The sequence below is a fragment of the Bemisia tabaci genome, chromosome 2 (genome assembly GCF_918797505.1).
Source record: "Bemisia tabaci chromosome 2, PGI_BMITA_v3".
Taxonomy (NCBI): Eukaryota; Metazoa; Arthropoda; class Insecta; order Hemiptera; family Aleyrodidae; genus Bemisia; species Bemisia tabaci.
The window spans coordinates 312,452-332,156 of record NC_092794.1 but is presented as its reverse complement, the minus strand read 5'-3'; the positions used below and the strand labels follow the sequence as shown (position 1 = coordinate 332,156).

Genomic DNA, 19,705 nt, shown 5'->3' with positions numbered 1-19,705 from the left:
TGTTGTTGTTTTGTGTGACAGACATCGCAGGAATCCTGATCCTTATCCTCAATATCGTTCGTTTGGGTGCACTCGTTTCGGCCTCCATGCCAGCCAAGGCCGGTGTTGTCAGCTGATAATCGAGTTGTCTTAACTCTGGGTATAAAGGGACTCTACCCCCAACCCCAAAGATGCCGACGATCTTTGAAAGGCAACAGTCAACAGTTCCATCGATGAGCCTCTTTGAGGCCCCTATTATTATTTGTAGGTGGGCTGAACGCTATTAAGGGACTCTAGACAAAACAGCCTCGAAAAGTGGCTTCATCGGCGCTCCAGTACATTGAAGTCTATTTATTCTGTGTATTCTGTGTTTGTTCGTGATTATCAAAATACAAAATACCCAAGTTCTCTTCCATAAGCACTGAACTCATGAAACTTGTTTACATTTCGCATTTCGAAAATTAACTTCATACACCAGTACCATGTCTCTTAGCTTTTTTTCGTATGTCTGTCTGTAATCTGCGATCTGAAATAGCCCATTTAGTCAATTTTCAATTGCAATCTTCCGTCTCAACTTATTCTCTCCTTTGTTCTGTGAACGTCAAGGTAGGTGTCCTTAAGCTCCAACTTTTTTGATATTTCTTTATCTCTATCACAATATTTCCTAGGAATTTGTTTCACTCTACACATGCGACCAGACTTCTATTTCTTTGGGCCCTTTGCCCAGTTGCCCTCACTCAATTTGAATTTGACTCAAAGGAATAATAAATGTTGACAGTAATCAACTTCATTGACCATCTGCATACTGAGACATTACAATTTCTAACCTTATAGTAATAATTCAAGTCTACAGTAACAATTAAAATCTATATTGATTGCTAAGGAAGGTCTTCTGTTAGACAATGAACGTACGTAGCTCAATTTCTTTTTTTTTTTTGGAAGAGAAGGAATCGGAACCTGTCCGTGGGCCATTACCAACTGTCCAATTCTATGGATAACACTTTGGATAGGTTAATGTGACCATCCTACAAATCTTTCATGACAAAGTTTAAAGTTTATCTAAAGGCCTCTACAGGCAATCAAATTTTGAACCAATCGGACAGCCTGTCCAATTTTGATGCCAACAGAGTTGCACCATTCTTCATTTCTTGCCGCACAGAACATCTCTGCTAAGTCTTCATTGGAGAATAATTCAAAGTAACAAATTTAGGATTGATGATTTCTGACACTTGGGAATTGGTTTCGGAATTTGATGGTGTTTGAAGGCCTTAAAATTAGATGCATACTGGTGAGGGATAAGAGTTCCACTGATGAAGAAGATGAAAGTTCAGGTTGTCACTTGATATTTTCAGTGCATAGTTCTGTTAACATCGGTAGCATGACAATGGAGGATTCCAGTGTGAATGAACCATAGGGTGTTTGTCAGTCTGGGAAGATATGTGTCTCCAGAAATTTGGATAAACTCAATGTTCGGCAGCCAGCTAGGTTGGCTTAGTGGTCAGTGCGTCTCATTCTAGACCTACAAGTACCGAGTGCCAGTCCCAGTGGTGGCGACAAATGTTACAGGGATAGGCTAGTGAACCTGCAGAAACTGACTCCACCCAGCCTCAGTCTCTCAAAATTTGAAGGTCTAGAGCATGGATATGAACTAATCAAAAGCGATTACTTCTTGCCTAGCAAAGAAGGCCAAAGTTAACCCAAATCAGAGAAAGCTTAAAGCTCTTGATAAGTCAGCCTCAGTGGTGTAGTGGTCAAGGCAGTTCGCTGCCAACACTGAGGTCCCGGGTTCAATCCCCGGAGGTGACTGATATTTGAGGACACTCAAATATCAGTCATCGTGACTGTGGATGACTATGCCACTCCAATACCCTGACCCTTCGAGGTAACAGGGTGCGGGAGGGACATGATCACCCAGTAAGTAATCGTCTGCACTGTTCGACTGGGTTGTGATAAATCGGTAATCACTCGTAGTGTGCGCGACTGCCAGCGCTACCTATCAGTGTAGATTGCAACAACACAGTCCAACTCGGTGGAGGCATGGCGGTGCTCCGAAATTCCGTGCTCTGCAGCGTCTGCCACAGTCTTTGATAAAGACCTTCCGTTGGCTATCAGACGGCCGCTGAGCCTTGCGGGAATATTGAGGATACACAATGTGTCAATAGTACGAAGTTAAAAGTTAATAGTCCAGGCATATTAGATCAAAAATCGGCGATTAGAAAAAAAAATTTATATATAAGGTTTTATGTGCCCAAGTTGTTCATTGGGGTGCCAGGGACTCCCAGCAAAAAGTCCCCAAGAATCCCCTGTACGCTCGACCCCCCGCCCCCCCAAAACCGCCAAAAAATCGACCTTTCCTCGGTTTTTCGTAAATATCTCAAAAAGAATTGGTTTTAGCGAAAAATGAGTTATCTAGTGAATAAAAGTTCATAAAATTTCCAATAAAAATGACTCCTATGAATTTTTTTGTAAAACGACTTTGAACCCCTCAAAATGGCCGCCGAAAAAAACGGGCATTTACGGAAATTTCAGTTTTTTCCCGAAAATGCCCATTTTTCTTTGAAACGGCTGCTTTCATGTAAATGTTCATGGCGGATTCTGAAAGAGCGTTGAATTTCACATCAGAAATGATTAACATCGATCATTTTAGACTCACAGTAGATCTACGAAAATACGATATATCGAAGCTCTTCCGCCCGGGCCTAACAAATCAAGTACTGGGTACATACTCAGTACTGGTAAGTACTCATTTAAGTTTACGGTACGGAAGCGTTCAAATATCGCGTAATGCATCTGAAGAGGGAGGAGAGTCGGGATTCTCCCATCCAGAAAACAGAAATTGTGCATTGAGAGTTGGGGGGGGGGGGGGGGGGCTGAAAAATAGAAATAGAGCATTATTTTATAATTAAATGATTCCTCTTTTTCACTTCGATTTGTCTCTAGTAAAGCAATAAAACACATTTTTAAATGTTCACTTTTTCACTTCGATACCTCCAGCTCCAGTACAGATGGTTGTAAGCGGGGGGGAGGGGGGGGGGGGTACTCAGATTTTTTGAACGATTATCTTTTTAAGCGTAAGGTGTTCATGTACTACTTTGAGCTTGAATAGAGTCAATTATAAAACCGTGCTAAAGAACAAATGATCAGTATATTAATCACAAATAATATTTTCGATATGTTTCACTTAATAATCATTGTAAAGCAGTGTATTCTAATTAATTACAATTACTTATTCGAGAGCAAGTGGTTGCCCAATAACTTTTTTGAAGGAATGTCCAGCTGTAAAACTTAGAGAAAAGTCTTACAATAATCGTCGTCTTTTTGGCCTAAGTGCGTAATTGATTACAACTTTTTCTCTCTTCTTTTCCATCTCTTTTTCTTGTTTATCTTCTTCTCCTTCTTCTTCCGCCTTATTGCCGCTCAATTCTAGTGTTGCCCTCACGTCATCCATATTGACCTTTTCTTCTTCTCCTTACTCGTCTGTATTAAGCACAAGCGAGTTATCACACGAGATGCCGTTGCAATGCAAGCAAACGTTTGAACATTTCAGGCCTGTTTTTCTACAACCGCACGATTTTCTGCAACCCTTAACACAGTCACTGAAAATTGCGTCCAAAACTTGTTTAGGTGCAGGCCCTAAAGTGGTACGTACAGGAGTAAGCTGCGGATCCAATTTCCACCCCAAATTTAAAGGCGAGAGTGCATTAAGTACCGAGCCACGTTTGAATTTGAAGGAATGCTCTAAAACCGTGCAATTTGGCGGCATCTTCTGTCGGCGGTAGAATTTCGAGACTACTTGTTTTAGCCGTGACTGAACCTTTTTTAAACCTGATGAAACGATGTTCGTTCAAACTTTCGATATTTTTATTTGCATGATAAAGTCCGATATATATTAATCGGACGTTGCCTATTAATAATATGATAATAAATATGCAGATATATAATATGCTTGGAATAAGAATGGCACAGCCACAACGCGGATCGAGGGTGGAAGTCCGTGCAACTGCTAGAGATCAGTTCTCGAAGTAATCGCAAATCGCAAAACATAGGAAGGAGCCCGACGAAATAAATTCGATGGGGGGCAACGAGAGGCGAAAGTGGAATTTTTATGAAACCGAAGCCCCTCCAAAATGCGACAATGCGAAGACAAAACAAAAAACGTGGCCTCATCTTTTCACATCGACGTCTTCGCAGGCTTGGACCATGCTTATGCTCGGGCCTATCAAATCAAGCACTAGGTAGTTAAACATTTGCGGCCGGGGTTCTAATGACACTAAAGTCATACTTTTTTCACTCGGGGGTCGTTTGTATTAGCCTTTTACTCCTTTTTAAGGCCATTATCGGAGGGAAAGGAGTGGTGATTGTGGGGGGGGGGGGGGTGTCACCCATTACCCTTCCTCCGCTTAGCCGCGCAACGGTTTAACATACAGGAACTAGAGTCCCTTTATATCCAGAGTTAAGACAACTCACTTTTGGTTGGGCCAGGGTTGGGCTGAAAGTGGCCTAAAAAAAAATCCAATTTTGATTGGTTCTCGCTCATGGAGGCCGAAACGAGTGCACCAAGATGGCGGTACCTCGAATGTCAACAAGAATAATGAAAATATTACCTAATTGTGGTTTATCAAGAGTAAATTGTTATTTCTATCGGTCCAAAATGGCAATAGAGATTAAGAAATTATTCACAAACCAATCTCATTTTCTTTTTAATTGATCAATTTGTTGATGTTGTTGTTTTTATGTGACAGACATCCCTCAATATCGTTCGTTTGGGTGCACTCGTTTCGGCCTCCATGGCCAGCCAAGGCCGGCTGCCAGTCAGCTGATAATCCAGTTGTCTTAACTCTGGGTATAAGGGGACTCTAACAGGAACGATAAGCATGGTCCAAGCCTGCGAAGACGTCGATGTGAAAAGATGAGGCCACGTTTTTTGTTTTGTCTTCGCATTGTCGCATTTTGGAGGGGCTTCGGTTTCATAAAAATTCCACTTTCGCCTCTCGTTGCCCCCCATCGAATTTATTTCGTCGGGCTCCTTCCTATGTTTTGCGATTTGCGATTACTTCGAGAACTGATCTCTAGCAGTTGCACGGACTTCCACCCTCGATCCGCGTTGTGGCTGTGCCATTCTTATTCCAAGCATATTATATATCTGCATATTTATTATCATATTATTAATAGGCAACGTCCGATTAATATATATCGGACTTTATCATGCAAATAAAAATATCGAAAGTTTGAACGAACATCGTTTCATCAGGTTTAAAAAAGGTTCAGTCACGGCTAAAACAAGTAGTCTCGAAATTCTACCGCCGACAGAAGATGCCGCCAAATTGCACGGTTTTAGAGCATTCCTTCAAATTCAAACGTGGCTCGGTACTTAATGCACTCTCGCCTTTAAATTTGGGGTGGAAATTGGATCCGCAGCTTACTCCTGTACGTACCACTTTAGGGCCTGCACCTAAACAAGTTTTGGACGCAATTTTCAGTGACTGTGTTAAGGGTTGCAGAAAATCGTGCGGTTGTAGAAAAACAGGCCTGAAATGTTCAAACGTTTGCTTGCATTGCAACGGCATCTCGTGTGATAACTCGCTTGTGCTTAATACAGACGAGTAAGGAGAAGAAGAAAAGGTCAATATGGATGACGTGAGGGCAACACTAGAATTGAGCGGCAATAAGGCGGAAGAAGAAGGAGAAGAAGATAAACAAGAAAAAGAGATGGAAAAGAAGAGAGAAAAAGTTGTAATCAATTACGCACTTAGGCCAAAAAGACGACGATTATTGTAAGACTTTTCTCTAAGTTTTACAGCTGGACATTCCTTCAAAAAAGTTATTGGGCAACCACTTGCTCTCGAATAAGTAATTGTAATTAATTAGAATACACTGCTTTACAATGATTATTAAGTGAAACATATCGAAAATATTATTTGTGATTAATATACTGATCATTTGTTCTTTAGCACGGTTTTATAATTGACTCTATTCAAGCTCAAAGTAGTACATGAACACCTTACGCTTAAAAAGATAATCGTTCAAAAAATCTGAGTACCCCCCCCCCCCCCTCCCCCGCTTACAACCATCTGTACTGGAGCTGGAGGTATCGAAGTGAAAAAGTGAACATTTAAAAATGTGTTTTATTGCTTTACTAGAGACAAATCGAAGTGAAAAAGAGGAATCATTTAATTATAAAATAATGCTCTATTTCTATTTTTCAGCCCCCCCCCCCCCCCCAACTCTCAATGCACAATTTCTGTTTTCTGGATGGGAGAATCCCGACTCTCCTCCCTCTTCAGATGCATTACGCGATATTTGAACGCTTCCGTACCGTAAACTTAAATGAGTACTTACCAGTACTGAGTATGTACCCAGTACTTGATTTGTTAGGCCCGGGCGGAAGAGCTTCGATATATCGTATTTTCGTAGATCTACTGTGAGTCTAAAATGATCGATGTTAATCATTTCTGATGTGAAATTCAACGCTCTTTCAGAATCCGCCATGAACATTTACATGAAAGCAGCCGTTTCAAAGAAAAATGGGCATTTTCGGGAAAAAACTGAAATTTCCGTAAATGCCCGTTTTTTCGGCGGCCATTTTGAGGGGTTCAAAGTCGTTTTACAAAAAAATTCATAGGAGTCATTTTTATTGGAAATTTTATGAACTTTTATTCACTAGATAACTCATTTTTCGCTAAAACCAATTCTTTTTGAGATATTTACGAAAAACCGAGGAAAGGTCGATTTTTTGGCGGTTTTGGGGGGGCGGGGGGTCGAGCGTACAGGGGATTCTTGGGGACTTTTTGCTGGGAGTCCCTGGCACCCCAATGAACAACTTGGGCACATAAAACCTTATATATAAATTTTTTTTTCTATTTTTCCTATAATGCCTGGACTATAAGGAGCACGGTCCAACTTCGGGGTGCACGACGGCAGTAGCCAGTTGCCTTGGCCCCTTGGGGGGCGCCTCGCCGGTCAGCCCGGCCTTTACTTACTTACTTACTTACTTAAAGCTCTTGATAAAGAAAACAAAAAAGAATGTTTTATGAAGAGACGGAGACCTATACTTAATTGTGCAGCGCACAGCCAGATAGAGCGAATGATTTATTGTTCTCCCCGTGATCAACTGGAGATAACTTTCCTATCACCCTTGCCATTTCATCAATGTAAAAATCTCGAAAAAAGTCGATCGCCAGTGGGGTTTTGCCGTGTTTAAATGGGGATTTTTATGGCTATCGAGCGATTTTTTATATGTGTGTGTGCATTTTCATAAGATCCCTCATAACAGCTTATAGTATTAGTGTGTATTTTACACGGGTTTTTCGAGACTATCGATAGTCACTGTTCAATATGTCGATACGTCGATTCAATTCTAGACCTACCAACCCTTTCCTACAAAATACCCTGTTCTTTCCTAGTTTCCATAACCCTAGTAGCACAAAGACGTAAAATTTACCAAAAAAAAAATTCGTAAAAAAAGACATAAAATAGACCAAAAATGAAATGCCGATGTAGTCTTTTTTACAGGAATAATTCGTAAAGAGTACAAGATTTTTTACGCAAAAAAATCGAGTTTCTTTCCGTAAAAAGTTATGAGCAAAAAAACTCTTGCTTCCTGAAATTGATTAAAATGATAAATTGTAAAGAAAAAAATAGACTTCTTACCCATCTGAATCTGTAGTCAATTAATTCTCCTTGAGATCAACTTTCAAATTATTATCTACCTGTCGGGAATTGAACCTGGGACCTGCCTATCAGGAATCGAATGCGCTACTTACTGAGCAAACGAGGCTTCTGTATTAGAGGGGCGAATTTGCGCTGTATAAGTGAATATTTTTATTGTTGAATATGCGTGAGAACGTATTGCGGAATATTTTTTGAATTTGGAAAAACTGGATAAAGGCAAAAACTAATATTTATCATGGATATTTTAAAGGTGGTATACCTACTTTCAAAAGTACCTTTGTTGTTCAGGAATATGTGAAAAAAATTATGTACATTTTAATAATATGTCCCCCCTTTTTTCTTTTTCTTTTCTTAAATATTATTAACATGCATCAATTTTTTATAATTTTTTATAAGAATGTCTTAACTATTTTAATGAAGATAAGTTATTAAAATCTTCTCGAACTTTTAAAAACTCTGGCTTCTTTGTTCAGAACAATGTGTTTTTGTATCCAGTTTTCGGGCTGTACTTTTTTTTACAAACAATCTTTAGGGGACATCAGAATTTTTTGCTTGATTTCCTTGTCATAAAAACTACAAAGGTATCTCCTGTTCGGTCAATTCAGCGAATTTTCCGTTCAGACATTTTTTTCCTAATTTTCTACATGTAAAAAATCGCGAATTTTTTACGTACAGATTTCAGTTCAATCCCCTAGTTTTTTTTTATGTCTTTGATCACAAATTTTTTACGTTAAGTTCTCAAACTCTGATTTTTTACGAGTTCTTTTACGTACATCTTTCGTACTTGTAAAATTTACCAGTTTTAATTTTTTTTTCTCGAATTATATTACAAGATGTGCTACTAGGGAACTTTGCCTTCTTTAACTTCATTTCCAAGTAAACTGTATTAATTATTTAAAGTTCTTTATATCTTAAAGCTTCGATTTCCCATTTGAATTTCCTAACTTTTTCACCATTTTCCTCATGAAACAAAACCTATTTACGTACTTTTTCCCCTCGAGTTTAGCGCTTGTTTCATTTGTGTGTTAGCTTTGATACAATGGGGGATTGTTTACGTTCAATTTTATAGTTGAACATTTTCCAATTCTTTTTCTTTCCTTTAAATCTCTTCGAAAAAGTCCCAATATGACTTATCACTCTTTAAATCAGTAATTCACCCCTTCAACTTAACATTAGTGGTACTTTTGATGGTTCCACCTCTTGCAGTGAGAGAAACTGAATCGCCGAGTTCCTGAGCTTGCTCCTTGGTTTGTCCATGTCCTTCGGTTTGATTTGTGCAATTTCCTAAATGGATAATCTTACTTATCAAAATATTCTTTGACTGTGCGTGGAGTGTAATTTTGTCTTGACAGCATTAGTACCATGTGAATCAAAATTTCAATCTATTAAACTCCATTTTTGCCGCAGGGTAGGGATCCTTTATCTATCACCTCTATCAGAGTGCTGTCGAGAACCTAATCACAACTGTCGGTATGTTCTGTTGAGCAGTTATGTAAATATAAAACGGCTATATTTGTAAGTCAATTTCTTTTGTATGTGAACAATAACTGAATGTCTAGAATTCTAAACATCTGACTGTATCTCAAGTATATGTCGGAAATATTTATCAAGGTCAGAGTTTGTGAATCCTTGGCAGCAGTTAATGAATTTCCCCTAAGTAACAACTTCGTTTAACAAAGTTTGGTAAGTAAGTACAGCTCAGATCCACCATCGTACACATATAATTATTAGTCCAAAATCAGTGTAAGAAATGTTTTGAGGGTAAAGTGTTCTCTATTCTCCAAAATTTGTTAGCAGGGGTGCAAATTGCGCAGAGGCTGAGAGATACTTGTTATTTTTCTAGATTTTTCAGATTTGCAATTCTTGTGGAATACTTACTGTGACTTTGGCACACATTCTAAAATTAACAAGAAATTCCACAAAAGTTAGATCAGCACGTTGTGTTGACCTTCTTGCGAGAACCTAGCGCGAAGCTGAAAATTGAAGAGGCATGAAACAATTTTCACTTTGGTTTGTGAGATTTTCTTATAAACTTGGCATCCACATATTTGTCCGATTTTTGCCAAAATTATCTCTTCCATCACCATGATAGCAACAACATCAGCATAAACATTCTTGATAAGAGGTGGCATAGTATCACAGAGAACCCTAAGAGTTTTGTATTAAATACTAATGATGCTCCTCTGGAAGAATTAAAATAGACCATTCTAAACTACATTTATCAACAGCTCTTGCTGACGATAACCTGCTACCTTCATCAACTTAATCTAAAGTTCAGAAAAATATATTACCCAACTAATGTACTATCATCTCCATGCAAACAGTCAACCTTGTATCAATTGAGGAATGATAAATACAGTTTTTACTATGCCTTAGAATTGTTACCATAATTATTACCATTTGGAGTCAGGAAATAAAAATAATTGCTTCATTGTTTGCATTTTTTTTGGCCAACTAAGTTCACAGTGGAACTTTCATCTACTTGGTGGTAATGAAGGTAAATATTTATTCTCCTCTTATTTGGATGAGAATTACCTACATCATGTATGACATACTGTGACACTGGGTGCCGCTATTAGGTACTCCACTGATATTGTAACGATACTGGAAAAATTCTTAACTCAGTGTGTTATTTTGCAAGCTATAGGTAAGAATTAGTCATATTTCGATCCTTTGAGATTCTTTCATCATTCAAAACTAAAAAACTGAATTCAGATTGAACAGGCACATATCTCATCATCATCTCGCTTATCAAACAATGCTTTGCGTCCTCCTCCGCTTCTCATCTTGATGAAAGCAGGGGCAGGTGAAGATTTGAAATGCACGCTACAGATTCTTCGGTTAGTTGCCTGGCAAAAGTGGTACCCGCCTGACGTCATAAAACTTCAAGATGGTAACAAAAATCAAACTGGGACAATAATTAAAGAAAACGACTGTGGTGGTTACAAAAGAATACCTAAATGATCATTCAATTTTTCGAACCCTTACTATTTAAAAAAATTAATTTGAAGTACGTATTCCGAGACTTGACACTTTACTTGGAGAACATCCAGTGCCCAGCATGAGCATTGGAAACGTCATTCGTGAACTCAAAATGACCGACTTGTTTCTATCCTTGAAGTTTGTTGTCAATTGAAAGTTGAGGGTTTCTAAACACAAGCTTGACAATACCTCTTAGACTGGCCATACCTGAAGATTGGTTTAGAGGTCAAATAACAACTGGTCAGTCTAACAGGAATTGGCTAGGAGAATTTGATTGCTGATAAAGCGAGTTGTTTTCGTTTAATGGTAATGTGTATCTTCCAGGCAAGCCTTCCATCTAGGTAGATGGACAATCAGATGTTACACTGAATCTTGCGAAGATGGGAAGGTTCCATTGATACTTACAAGAGGGCGATCCAGTTTGCGAAGAGTGAACATTGCTTGAACAGATTTTGTCTCATTGAGTTTGAGTTTCCATTGGTGCAATCATATCCCTGGACCATCCATTTAGCTCTGTACAGAAACTACGTAAACAAACTGATTGCGGTTGACGCACGAGTCGTAAGGCAGTAAGTTGGAATTTTTTAGCCAACGTTCGTTAAAAAACCAGAAAACTGGAAATCTCAATACAGAGGGAAAAAGCTCCTTTGAGCACAACTTTCCATCCAAGAGATATGCTGTTTGGCACAAGACTGGTAATGACCATTCTGGAAGGCAACTGTCAAAGCGTTTCGGGTCTAATTGGGCCCATCCTCAGTGCAGCGCAGCCTCCTGAATTTTTAGTTACCAAGCTCAGAGAGGTCTTGAAAATCAGCCCGAGACTTGGGCAAGCGGTCGGTGGTGGCAAGTTAACTTGCACCATATAGTGAGCGGCTATCCAAACAGCTCCACATAAGCCTTGGCAAGGCAGTTTTCACAAACTGATCGCGGTAGACGCACAAGTCGTAAGACAGTAAGTTGGAATATTTTAGCCAACGTGCGTTAAAAATCCAGGAAACTGGAAATCTCAACTCAAAGGGAAAAAGCTTGTTTGAGCACAGTTTTACCTTAAAGAGATACGCTGTTTACTTGCTGCCAGCGACCGCTTGCTCAAGTCTCGGGCTGGTTTTCACGACCTCTCCTAGCTTGACAGAGTTGCAAAATGAAATTTCATTTCGGCCCCAAAGTTTCACAATCAGTGAAATATTCCTATTAATGAAAAAAATGTATCTAACCCTCTAGAATCACTGTCAGAGCTATTTTGAGTCGTATTTTACATTTACTCATTCAGAGGCTTTCACTCATTGCGACTCTCATTTTCTTACTGTTTCCGCCCAGGCAAGATTGTTGGGAGTATCTAATCTTTAAATTGAAGAATATGTTGTGATGATTGTGTTGGTGTTTAATTGTTTACAATCGTCAAAAGGCGAGATGTGTTCAAAGTTACCCTAATCTAGGAGATAATTTTGAACACCTCTCATTTTTTAAAGTCAGGGTGTGGCAAGAGCCCCCCTAAATCTTTGACATAAGAAGGTCATTTGTTTTTTTACAAAAAGAGGAGCAAGTTCTCGTATTGTCTGTCAACTATTTTTTTTGTCTAAAATCCATCAAATGATACCCAGTGAAAAAAACCAATATCAACCCACACAAGTCAGTCATTGTTATTGCATATCTTTTTGGGATCCACCTCCCTTCCCCACCTGACATCGGCTCTCACTCGGCCGCAGCCAGAAGAAATGCCCTACATTTAAACTTCCTGCTGTAATGTAAATTTTATCCACAGGATCACAAGAATGAGTAATGTCTGATCTGTACAGATTGGTCCTAATGCTTGAAAGAAACCTCCAAAATAGTTCGAAGTTACCAAAATCGAAATGCGTAAATGCATTTGTCTTGCCATTGTTTTACTGTCATCAAACAGTTAAAATTAATGAAAAAATACAATAATGAATCAGGAATAAATGTAATTTGAAAGGAAGGGGGTAGGGAACACGAATTATGTATGATTTTTCACTATTTTCAGCTGTTTCACAAGTCTCCGGATGTAACATAGAAAGTTGCAAAAAGTGAATGAAATTCGTGAAATTTCATTTTAGAATCTCTCGTGAAACGCAACTCTGAAGGAGAAACAACTTTTCGCCTTCTTTACGCTTCAGTGGCATTTTTTCCTAAATTTGATTTTTCAGGCCTGTAAAGGTAGTTCTTAGCTTCATTCTTGCCAAGTTTGAAGGGAATTGCTCCAACAGGATTTTTGTAAAGTGTTGATGGAATCTCGGTAGGGTAGCTTTATATATTTTATGATGGTGCAGATTCATAACACACCAGAAAAAAGTGATCCGAAAGGTAAGATCTTAGAAATAAATCAGATTTGCAACACACCAGAAAAAAGTGATCCCCTAGGTAAGATTTTAGAAATAAATCTGCCGGATAGAGCTGCTATTCTTTGAACTTTGTAAAGTAGATCTTCATGCCAGACTATATTGAATGGCTGTGACATGTCCTAAAAAGTTAGCAACATCATTAATTTCCTGATTTCGCAGATTCTGCAATGATGGTAATAAGACGGTTGACCTGCGGGATTGTTTAATATTTCCTGCAGAATGCATATTGGTGGTCCGGAATACTTGCAGCCACTTCCGTCCAGAGTCAATTATATGTATCACCAGTGGTGCCCAACCGGGGCTTTTCATATGAGCAACTATTCACGTTTGAAATAGGGGGGGGGGGAGCTCTGTTTTTTTCCCCCTCCAGAATTTTGACTCCCCCCCTAGAATTTTCACTTCCCCCCAGAATTTGCACCCCCCTAGAATTTTGACTTCGCCCTCTAGAATTTTGATTTCCCCCCTAGAATTTTGAGTCTCCCCAAAATTTTCACTTCCCCCCTAGAATTTTCACTCCACACCCTAGAATTTTCACTCCGCCCCTAGAATTTTGACTTCCCCCCTAGAATATCCCCCCTTCGGATATCTCCATCTGTTTGTATCCCCCCTAGCTCCAAATAACATCAAAAATGTCAACATTTTCCGGGGGAGGCCCCCCAGACCCCCCCTTGCCTGAGGGATATTCCATACCCCCCAGACCGCGCTGTGGGGAGCCAAGAACTTCAGATTAGGGGGGGGAACTCGTATGAATTCAAAATTTTTCAGGGGGGGGGGGATGGGCACCACTGTGTATCACCTTTTCGAAGAGTTTTAAATAAACGAAACCCTCAGGCTGATTCTTTCCAAAATGAACTGATAAAAGCATTAATTTTTTAGATCCTTCGTATATCATTGGCTGAATTTAGCATCTCTTCCCTATGTAAGAAAAATCAGGAATTTCAAGAGCATTTATTACAGGTGAATAAGTGAATTTGCTTTTTTATATTTTGAGGAATACGTGATTAATTTGAAATAAAATCATTCAACTTTATGACTCTATTGAACTTTTATCTTGCACATTAAGATTATTTAAAAAGACTGACAAAATAATCACAGCTCTAATTCGAGGTATCACAAAAGCCTAATCCTGAAAAGGTTTAAATTTTGATTTAAATAAACGCAGGAATTTTACCTAGGTACTTAAAAGAAAATATTTTAAATTTAGTAAGTAATAAGAGAATCAAGTAATTTACTATAATGTTATATAATCTAGTGGTCGTTCAAAACTAGAAAATCATTGAATATTAAGTACATATGTATCCTATTTGATAAAATATTAAACAATTTAGTAACAATATTATGCTTTGCACGAAATCTCAAAGCTTTAATCAGTTTGTTTGATTTAGCTTTACTATTTATTATAGCCCAAGTTTTGTAGGTAGCTGAGCTTACTCTTTCTGTACCAAGAACATTTTTCCTGTAACAGCATTATTATCTTAGAATAATTCTTTCATAATAATATTATCTCAGTTCAATGCGACTTCAGTTATCTACTGAATTCAAGACTACTTACATGAAAGCCTGACAGTTGTGAAAGTTTCTCTGCATCTACAAGTCTCAATTATTTTAATGTTCCAGACGCTGGATAATACTCACGGATCAAAATCACCAAGATCCAATGACTCAGACAAGGCATCAGACAAGGCATTTGAAGGAAATGATTCATTCGAAGCAACTATGAAACACAATTACATTCAGGTATTTACTTATACTTTAAAGCACCTAATAAACATTAACTGGTATTGTTTTTCGTTATTTGTCCTACTATCTCAACTCTTAATTACCAAGGGACTCAATTTTGGATTGATTCAGTAGTGCCTACTAGCTTCTCCACACAGTTTCTAAGGTTAGACAAGTTTTGCAATCAATTTACTCTGTTTCTCAACCCTATTGTTAGGCCTCAATGAACTGAATAATGGAAAATATGATCATGTCGGACATAAAGCTCTAAGGACCCAAAAAGGTAGCAAATCTTTCCACAAAATCGCCTCATATCGCTGCCTACCTTTCTTATTCAAATTATAAACCAAAATTGAAAACCTGTATACGGAGTGATTACTAAACACATAAAGATAGAGTCTAAGAGCAAAAAACTGAAGCCGCATCTCTTAATGGCTGGAGACTAGGTGGCGAAATCCGGATATGTTTGAAATTCTAGAAAGGAGGGAACGAATACCAGGTGTTCACTTACTTCATCCCTGAAATCTCTTTAACAAAAGTTTTCTTCGAATTTCTCCATATCTCTATCAGAGTGGTGTGTTGCTGAAGTCTCCAAGGAGGTGTCCGGTATTATCTGGAGACAACGGAGACCGTTGTCAGACTCCAAAGGAATTACCCGGAGACCATCTACGTTTGTCTCCGATGTATCGAGGTTACAGACTACAGAGAGAGACGTAGTAGTGAGGTTTGCTTTACTTCCTCTTCACTTTGTAGCTTTTTTCTTAGGAAACATCATGAAGTTCTGGGCCTGCCATTCATTTATTGTTATGAAAGTTTTGAAAGTTAAGAAATATGGGAGATTTCGTCGAATTTAAGTTTACTTAATAAAATGTAAAAGAAAGAATGAAGATTCTGGTGGACGACAACAACATAGCAGCGCAGAGAGGTAGCGGCGAGTCATTGGGTAACCCTCCAAGCTTTCCGATTAACCATCTGCCTGAGAGCAGACTGGAGATCTCAGGAAAGCACTTATTGCTGCCATGAAAGCCTGAAATCTGGAAATCAGTGCTTCTCTAATGGAAGAAGACTGATTAATATTCATAGGCGGTTCTACGGGGTTGCCAGTGGGTGCCGGGCACCCCCACACAAAAATTAAGTGCAGTTACCGGAACCGTGAAAGGGGCCTTCTTCTTCCTTCACCTCTATTAATTGCTTTTTTAACCAGTATAGAATTTAATATAAAAAGGACCAAATTATACTGCTTTTAAAGATTCTGCATTCGCTCACACTGAGTAAAAATCCCAGCAATTAATTGAAAATGTTTTAAACAGAATTAATATTGATAGCCGTGTTTTACAAAGATTCTACTGTTTTTTATGGTAAGATTGTAGTTTTGATGGAAAGTTTTGCTAAAAAATTTTCTACGTTGAATGTATAGGTATTTCAGTAGAAGGAAAGGAGAGAAAAAGAGAAAGGATGGTAGGAAAGGGATAAAACTTGAGGGCCGAAACTTAGGCCTCCCCTGAGCGACCTTCCACTTCGAGACCGGTCTCCGACATTTTTCACCTCTGGGCACCCCCAAACATGAAGGTCTAGAACCGCCTATGCTATTGATGAATCATTCAAATACGGTACTTTTAAACTGTATGAACCTTTCTGGGAGTCGAAAAAAAAAAAGTTTTGACCGTAGCGTTTAGGGCTTCGATTTAGCCGAATTTGCATTTTTTTTATTTGTAAATAAGTTTTGAAGTTAGCACCAAATGAGTCTTTCATTGCTATGTTTACAGTGTACCTTGAGATGTAGATTTTGAGGTTAGCTAAATCGTATTTCGTAATGATTATTATAAATGGAGTTCTTGCATGTGTCAGGACTTTGTGGTTTAAGTATTTTGGTTCATGATAAATTTTACTAAAAACTTGATAATGCCTTTGGTCTTCTCTGAAATCAACCAAGCTCGAAAGAAGCTCTCTAATTTCAGGTCATAACGGAAGGAATATCCCACGCAACACTGACAGTCCACCTCTATACCTAGTCCAACTCGCTGTGCACAGACAGGGAGCAAAATACATTTAGCAGAGTTACCACTTTGTTAAGGGCCTCCAAATCTGGAACCACAGCAACCCTGCTAATTTATTTACGCCTTCTCTGTGAGTTTGACTAGCTATGGAGGTGGACTCATAGCGTAGCGTGGGACATCCCTCCACGACAGCCTGAACTTTAAGAGCTTCTTTTGAGCTTGTGAGTTAATATCTGAGAAAACCAGTGGCACCATTGTGTTCCTAGCAAAATTTTACAGGTTAAAAAGTATTCAAATCGATAAATTCCTGACACATGCAAGAGCTCCATTTTAAGCAAACTGAATTCTTCGACTGATTATCTCTTAGATCAATAAGTATAATCAAAAAGTGATGTTTACTTCTTTGTATGCCAGCAGTGCCTTCATTTTATAGAGTGCATGTATTCCTGTTGCATCCTTTTGTATCCTTTTATTTTTATTTTTCTTGTTTTTCAGAATTATCAGCAACAAGGCAAGCCAGAGAAAACTGTAGGAAATGATTTTTGGTCCGGGAAGGTGAGAAAAATGAAGGTAAAAACAGAAAATGTCACGTTCCTCTGTCTTTGTTCAGTATTTAATTGACTCCTTTCTTCCCATGCGATGCAATAACTTTATTGATAGTCGAAGTGTGAAAGTATGTGTCTACAACACTTATCAAGGGTTTTGATTCATCGCTGCCACCATGAAACGGAGGTCACATTGCAACCACTCATACATTACGAGGTGTTCCCAGTTTGCCGTAGCGAGCCGTCACAGCCAGCCATAGGGCTTCCACCTCTTGGATCCTGGAGCAATCGCTCCGCGCTTCCTAAGCGACTTGCTCTGCGAGCTGCGACAAGGAACCCCACACCATCCTCATGGTAAATCCCCCCCCCCCCCCCCCGGTCAAATCTGATGAAACCTTGATTTATTTTATGTGCGGCAATTTACAATGGTAAATATCTCGAAAACAGTACATGGGGTCTCTTCCGGCCTGTGAGAGCTTTTGATCAGAATGACTAGCTGAGCAACATATCCAAGTTTTATCAGATTTGACTGAGGGGATTTCCCACTAGGATGGTACGGCGTTCTTTGAAGAGCGTAATGAAAAGCTAATTTTTGTGGGCTATTGTCAAAAAGGGTCTAGACTCTGGGACCAAAAAACCTGAAATTGTGTTGAGATGAGTTGTGAAGTTTTAAAAATTTTCTTGCAACTTTACTCCTTTCTCACTTCTCCATTTTTTCCAGGATTAAGGAGGTAGTTTGTTCTTTATTTGTACATTTTTTCTTGCATGTACCTAATCATTCTTTTTTTTCTTTTGTTTTTTTACCTCTCTTTTTTCTACAGTTAGCTCGTGTTTTCTTGGAGGATGATGCTCAAATCAACAAGAAATTGCCTCGAGAGCTTTTACTGAGGTAGGTGACTTTTTCACTTCGCAAGAAGTCTGTTCACAATTTTTCCACAAAAACTATGTAGGTGGGGACGAGAAGCAACTGTGGGATGACATATTTCCATTCTTTTGAATAGGCATAATGGCCACCAGAATGAAAAAAATTGATGATCGATTGAGTGTAATACCCACACTTTATCTTATGTTTTCTAATTTTAAAGATAACTTTAGCAGAGAGAGACAAAACCAGATAAAACTAGAACCGCGAGGACAAGATTTGAAAGATCATTCTTTGCTAGGACATAGCGCAATCATTTCCACATTGAAAATATTTTTCTCGGCTTAGATCTATTTCCTGGCGATACTTATGGGTCAGTTGAGCTCTAAAGTACTTTTTAACTGTGCAATCATCTCCACATTGAAAATATTTTTTTTGGCTTAGATCTATTTTCTGGCGATACTTATGGGTTAGTTGAGCTCTAAAGTACTTTTCAACAATATGTTTGTAAAATGTAGCGTAATTTTTCCCTTTCTCCTCTTTCCTTTCTTTCATTTTCACAAGGAAGGATTCGACAAATCTCTTTTTTAAATTTCGAGAGAGGTCTAAACTGCTGATACGACTCTTATAAAAGATAAGGAAAGTGGAAATTTCAGTGTTAGTTCAGGACATCACTAAAATACTGATACTAAAAAATTACAAATAAACTAATACGTGAAACCAGTCATGATGATATTTTATATTTTATTGAAAGCTTAACAATTTGACACATGCAGGTAAAAAGTTCACGTTCAAAGGTAACTAAAAATAAAATAACACAAGTCTACAACACAAAATAAATTCTTACTTTAGTATGATTTAAAAATGATGAAGCAAGTTGTAGGATAAGGGGCTGTCTATCAATTACGTGATGCTCTAGGTGGTGAAGGTTCCTCATAATTTTGTGATCGCGCATAATAAGGGGTGGTTTGTGTCAAACTCGGCGTTATATAACAGTAAATTTACTGGGCTCAAACTTTTTTACTTTTCTTTCTAAGTTTTACTTTATTTTTCTTAGTGGGAACATAGTGTTCTAACTATTCTTTCCTTTAGTACCCACATTTCTTAATTTCGTGTGTCAAATATTAATTTTTCCAGTCATTTATCAATTTCATTTATTAGCCCTGCCAATTTATGGAGGCCACACAAACATAAGAGGACTTATCTGTAACAATAGTGGATGTCGAGTTTTCACATTGTGAGAAAATCGCGTTTGAAGTTTTTGAAGAATTGCACTTTTCCGCCTGTAGAACCGAGAGGATTCTCATAAAGATTTTCATGAAGAGCAACTCTTCCGGTAAAAAACACAAAGAGTAACTGAATAACTAAGGAATTCGTTTCAAATGAGAGATACATACCTTCATTTATGACCAATCTTAAGTGCCTATGCAGTAGTGAGACAAGATATTAGTGAGGTTTCTGTCTTTATGGAAACTTGGATTGAAGCTGAACAAGGTTTCATAGGTAGCATTGTGGTATTTGAAAAATGATTTTTATTACGTATTTTGGAAAGACAAATAATAAATCAATGGGAGAGTTTTGTGCACATAC

The 19,705-nt window shown here is 38.4% G+C and overlaps 1 protein-coding gene across 5 annotated transcripts in view; it reads left to right on the top strand.

Annotated features, from left to right (window-relative positions):
* Positions 1-261: 261 nt before the first annotated feature.
* LOC109032001 (uncharacterized) overlaps positions 262-19,705 on the top strand; it is a 62,232-nt gene continuing 42,788 nt past the window's right edge. Inside the window, exons 1-7 of one of the 5 annotated variants that reach the window (XM_019043877.2) lie at positions 265-585; positions 9,058-9,120; positions 10,957-11,201; positions 13,869-13,949; positions 14,610-14,729; positions 17,204-17,278; positions 18,075-18,142. In XM_019043877.2, the coding sequence (XP_018899422.1) occupies positions 14,709-14,729; positions 17,204-17,278; positions 18,075-18,142 (164 nt within the window). In that variant the 5' untranslated portion in view covers positions 265-585; positions 9,058-9,120; positions 10,957-11,201; positions 13,869-13,949; positions 14,610-14,708. Of the gene's footprint in view, positions 586-9,057; positions 9,121-10,956; positions 11,202-13,868; positions 13,950-14,609; positions 14,730-17,203; positions 17,279-18,074; positions 18,143-19,705 lie in introns of all 5 variants that reach the window. The other 4 variants (XM_019043875.2, XM_019043873.2, XM_019043876.2 and 1 more) reach the window with 4 other exon arrangements.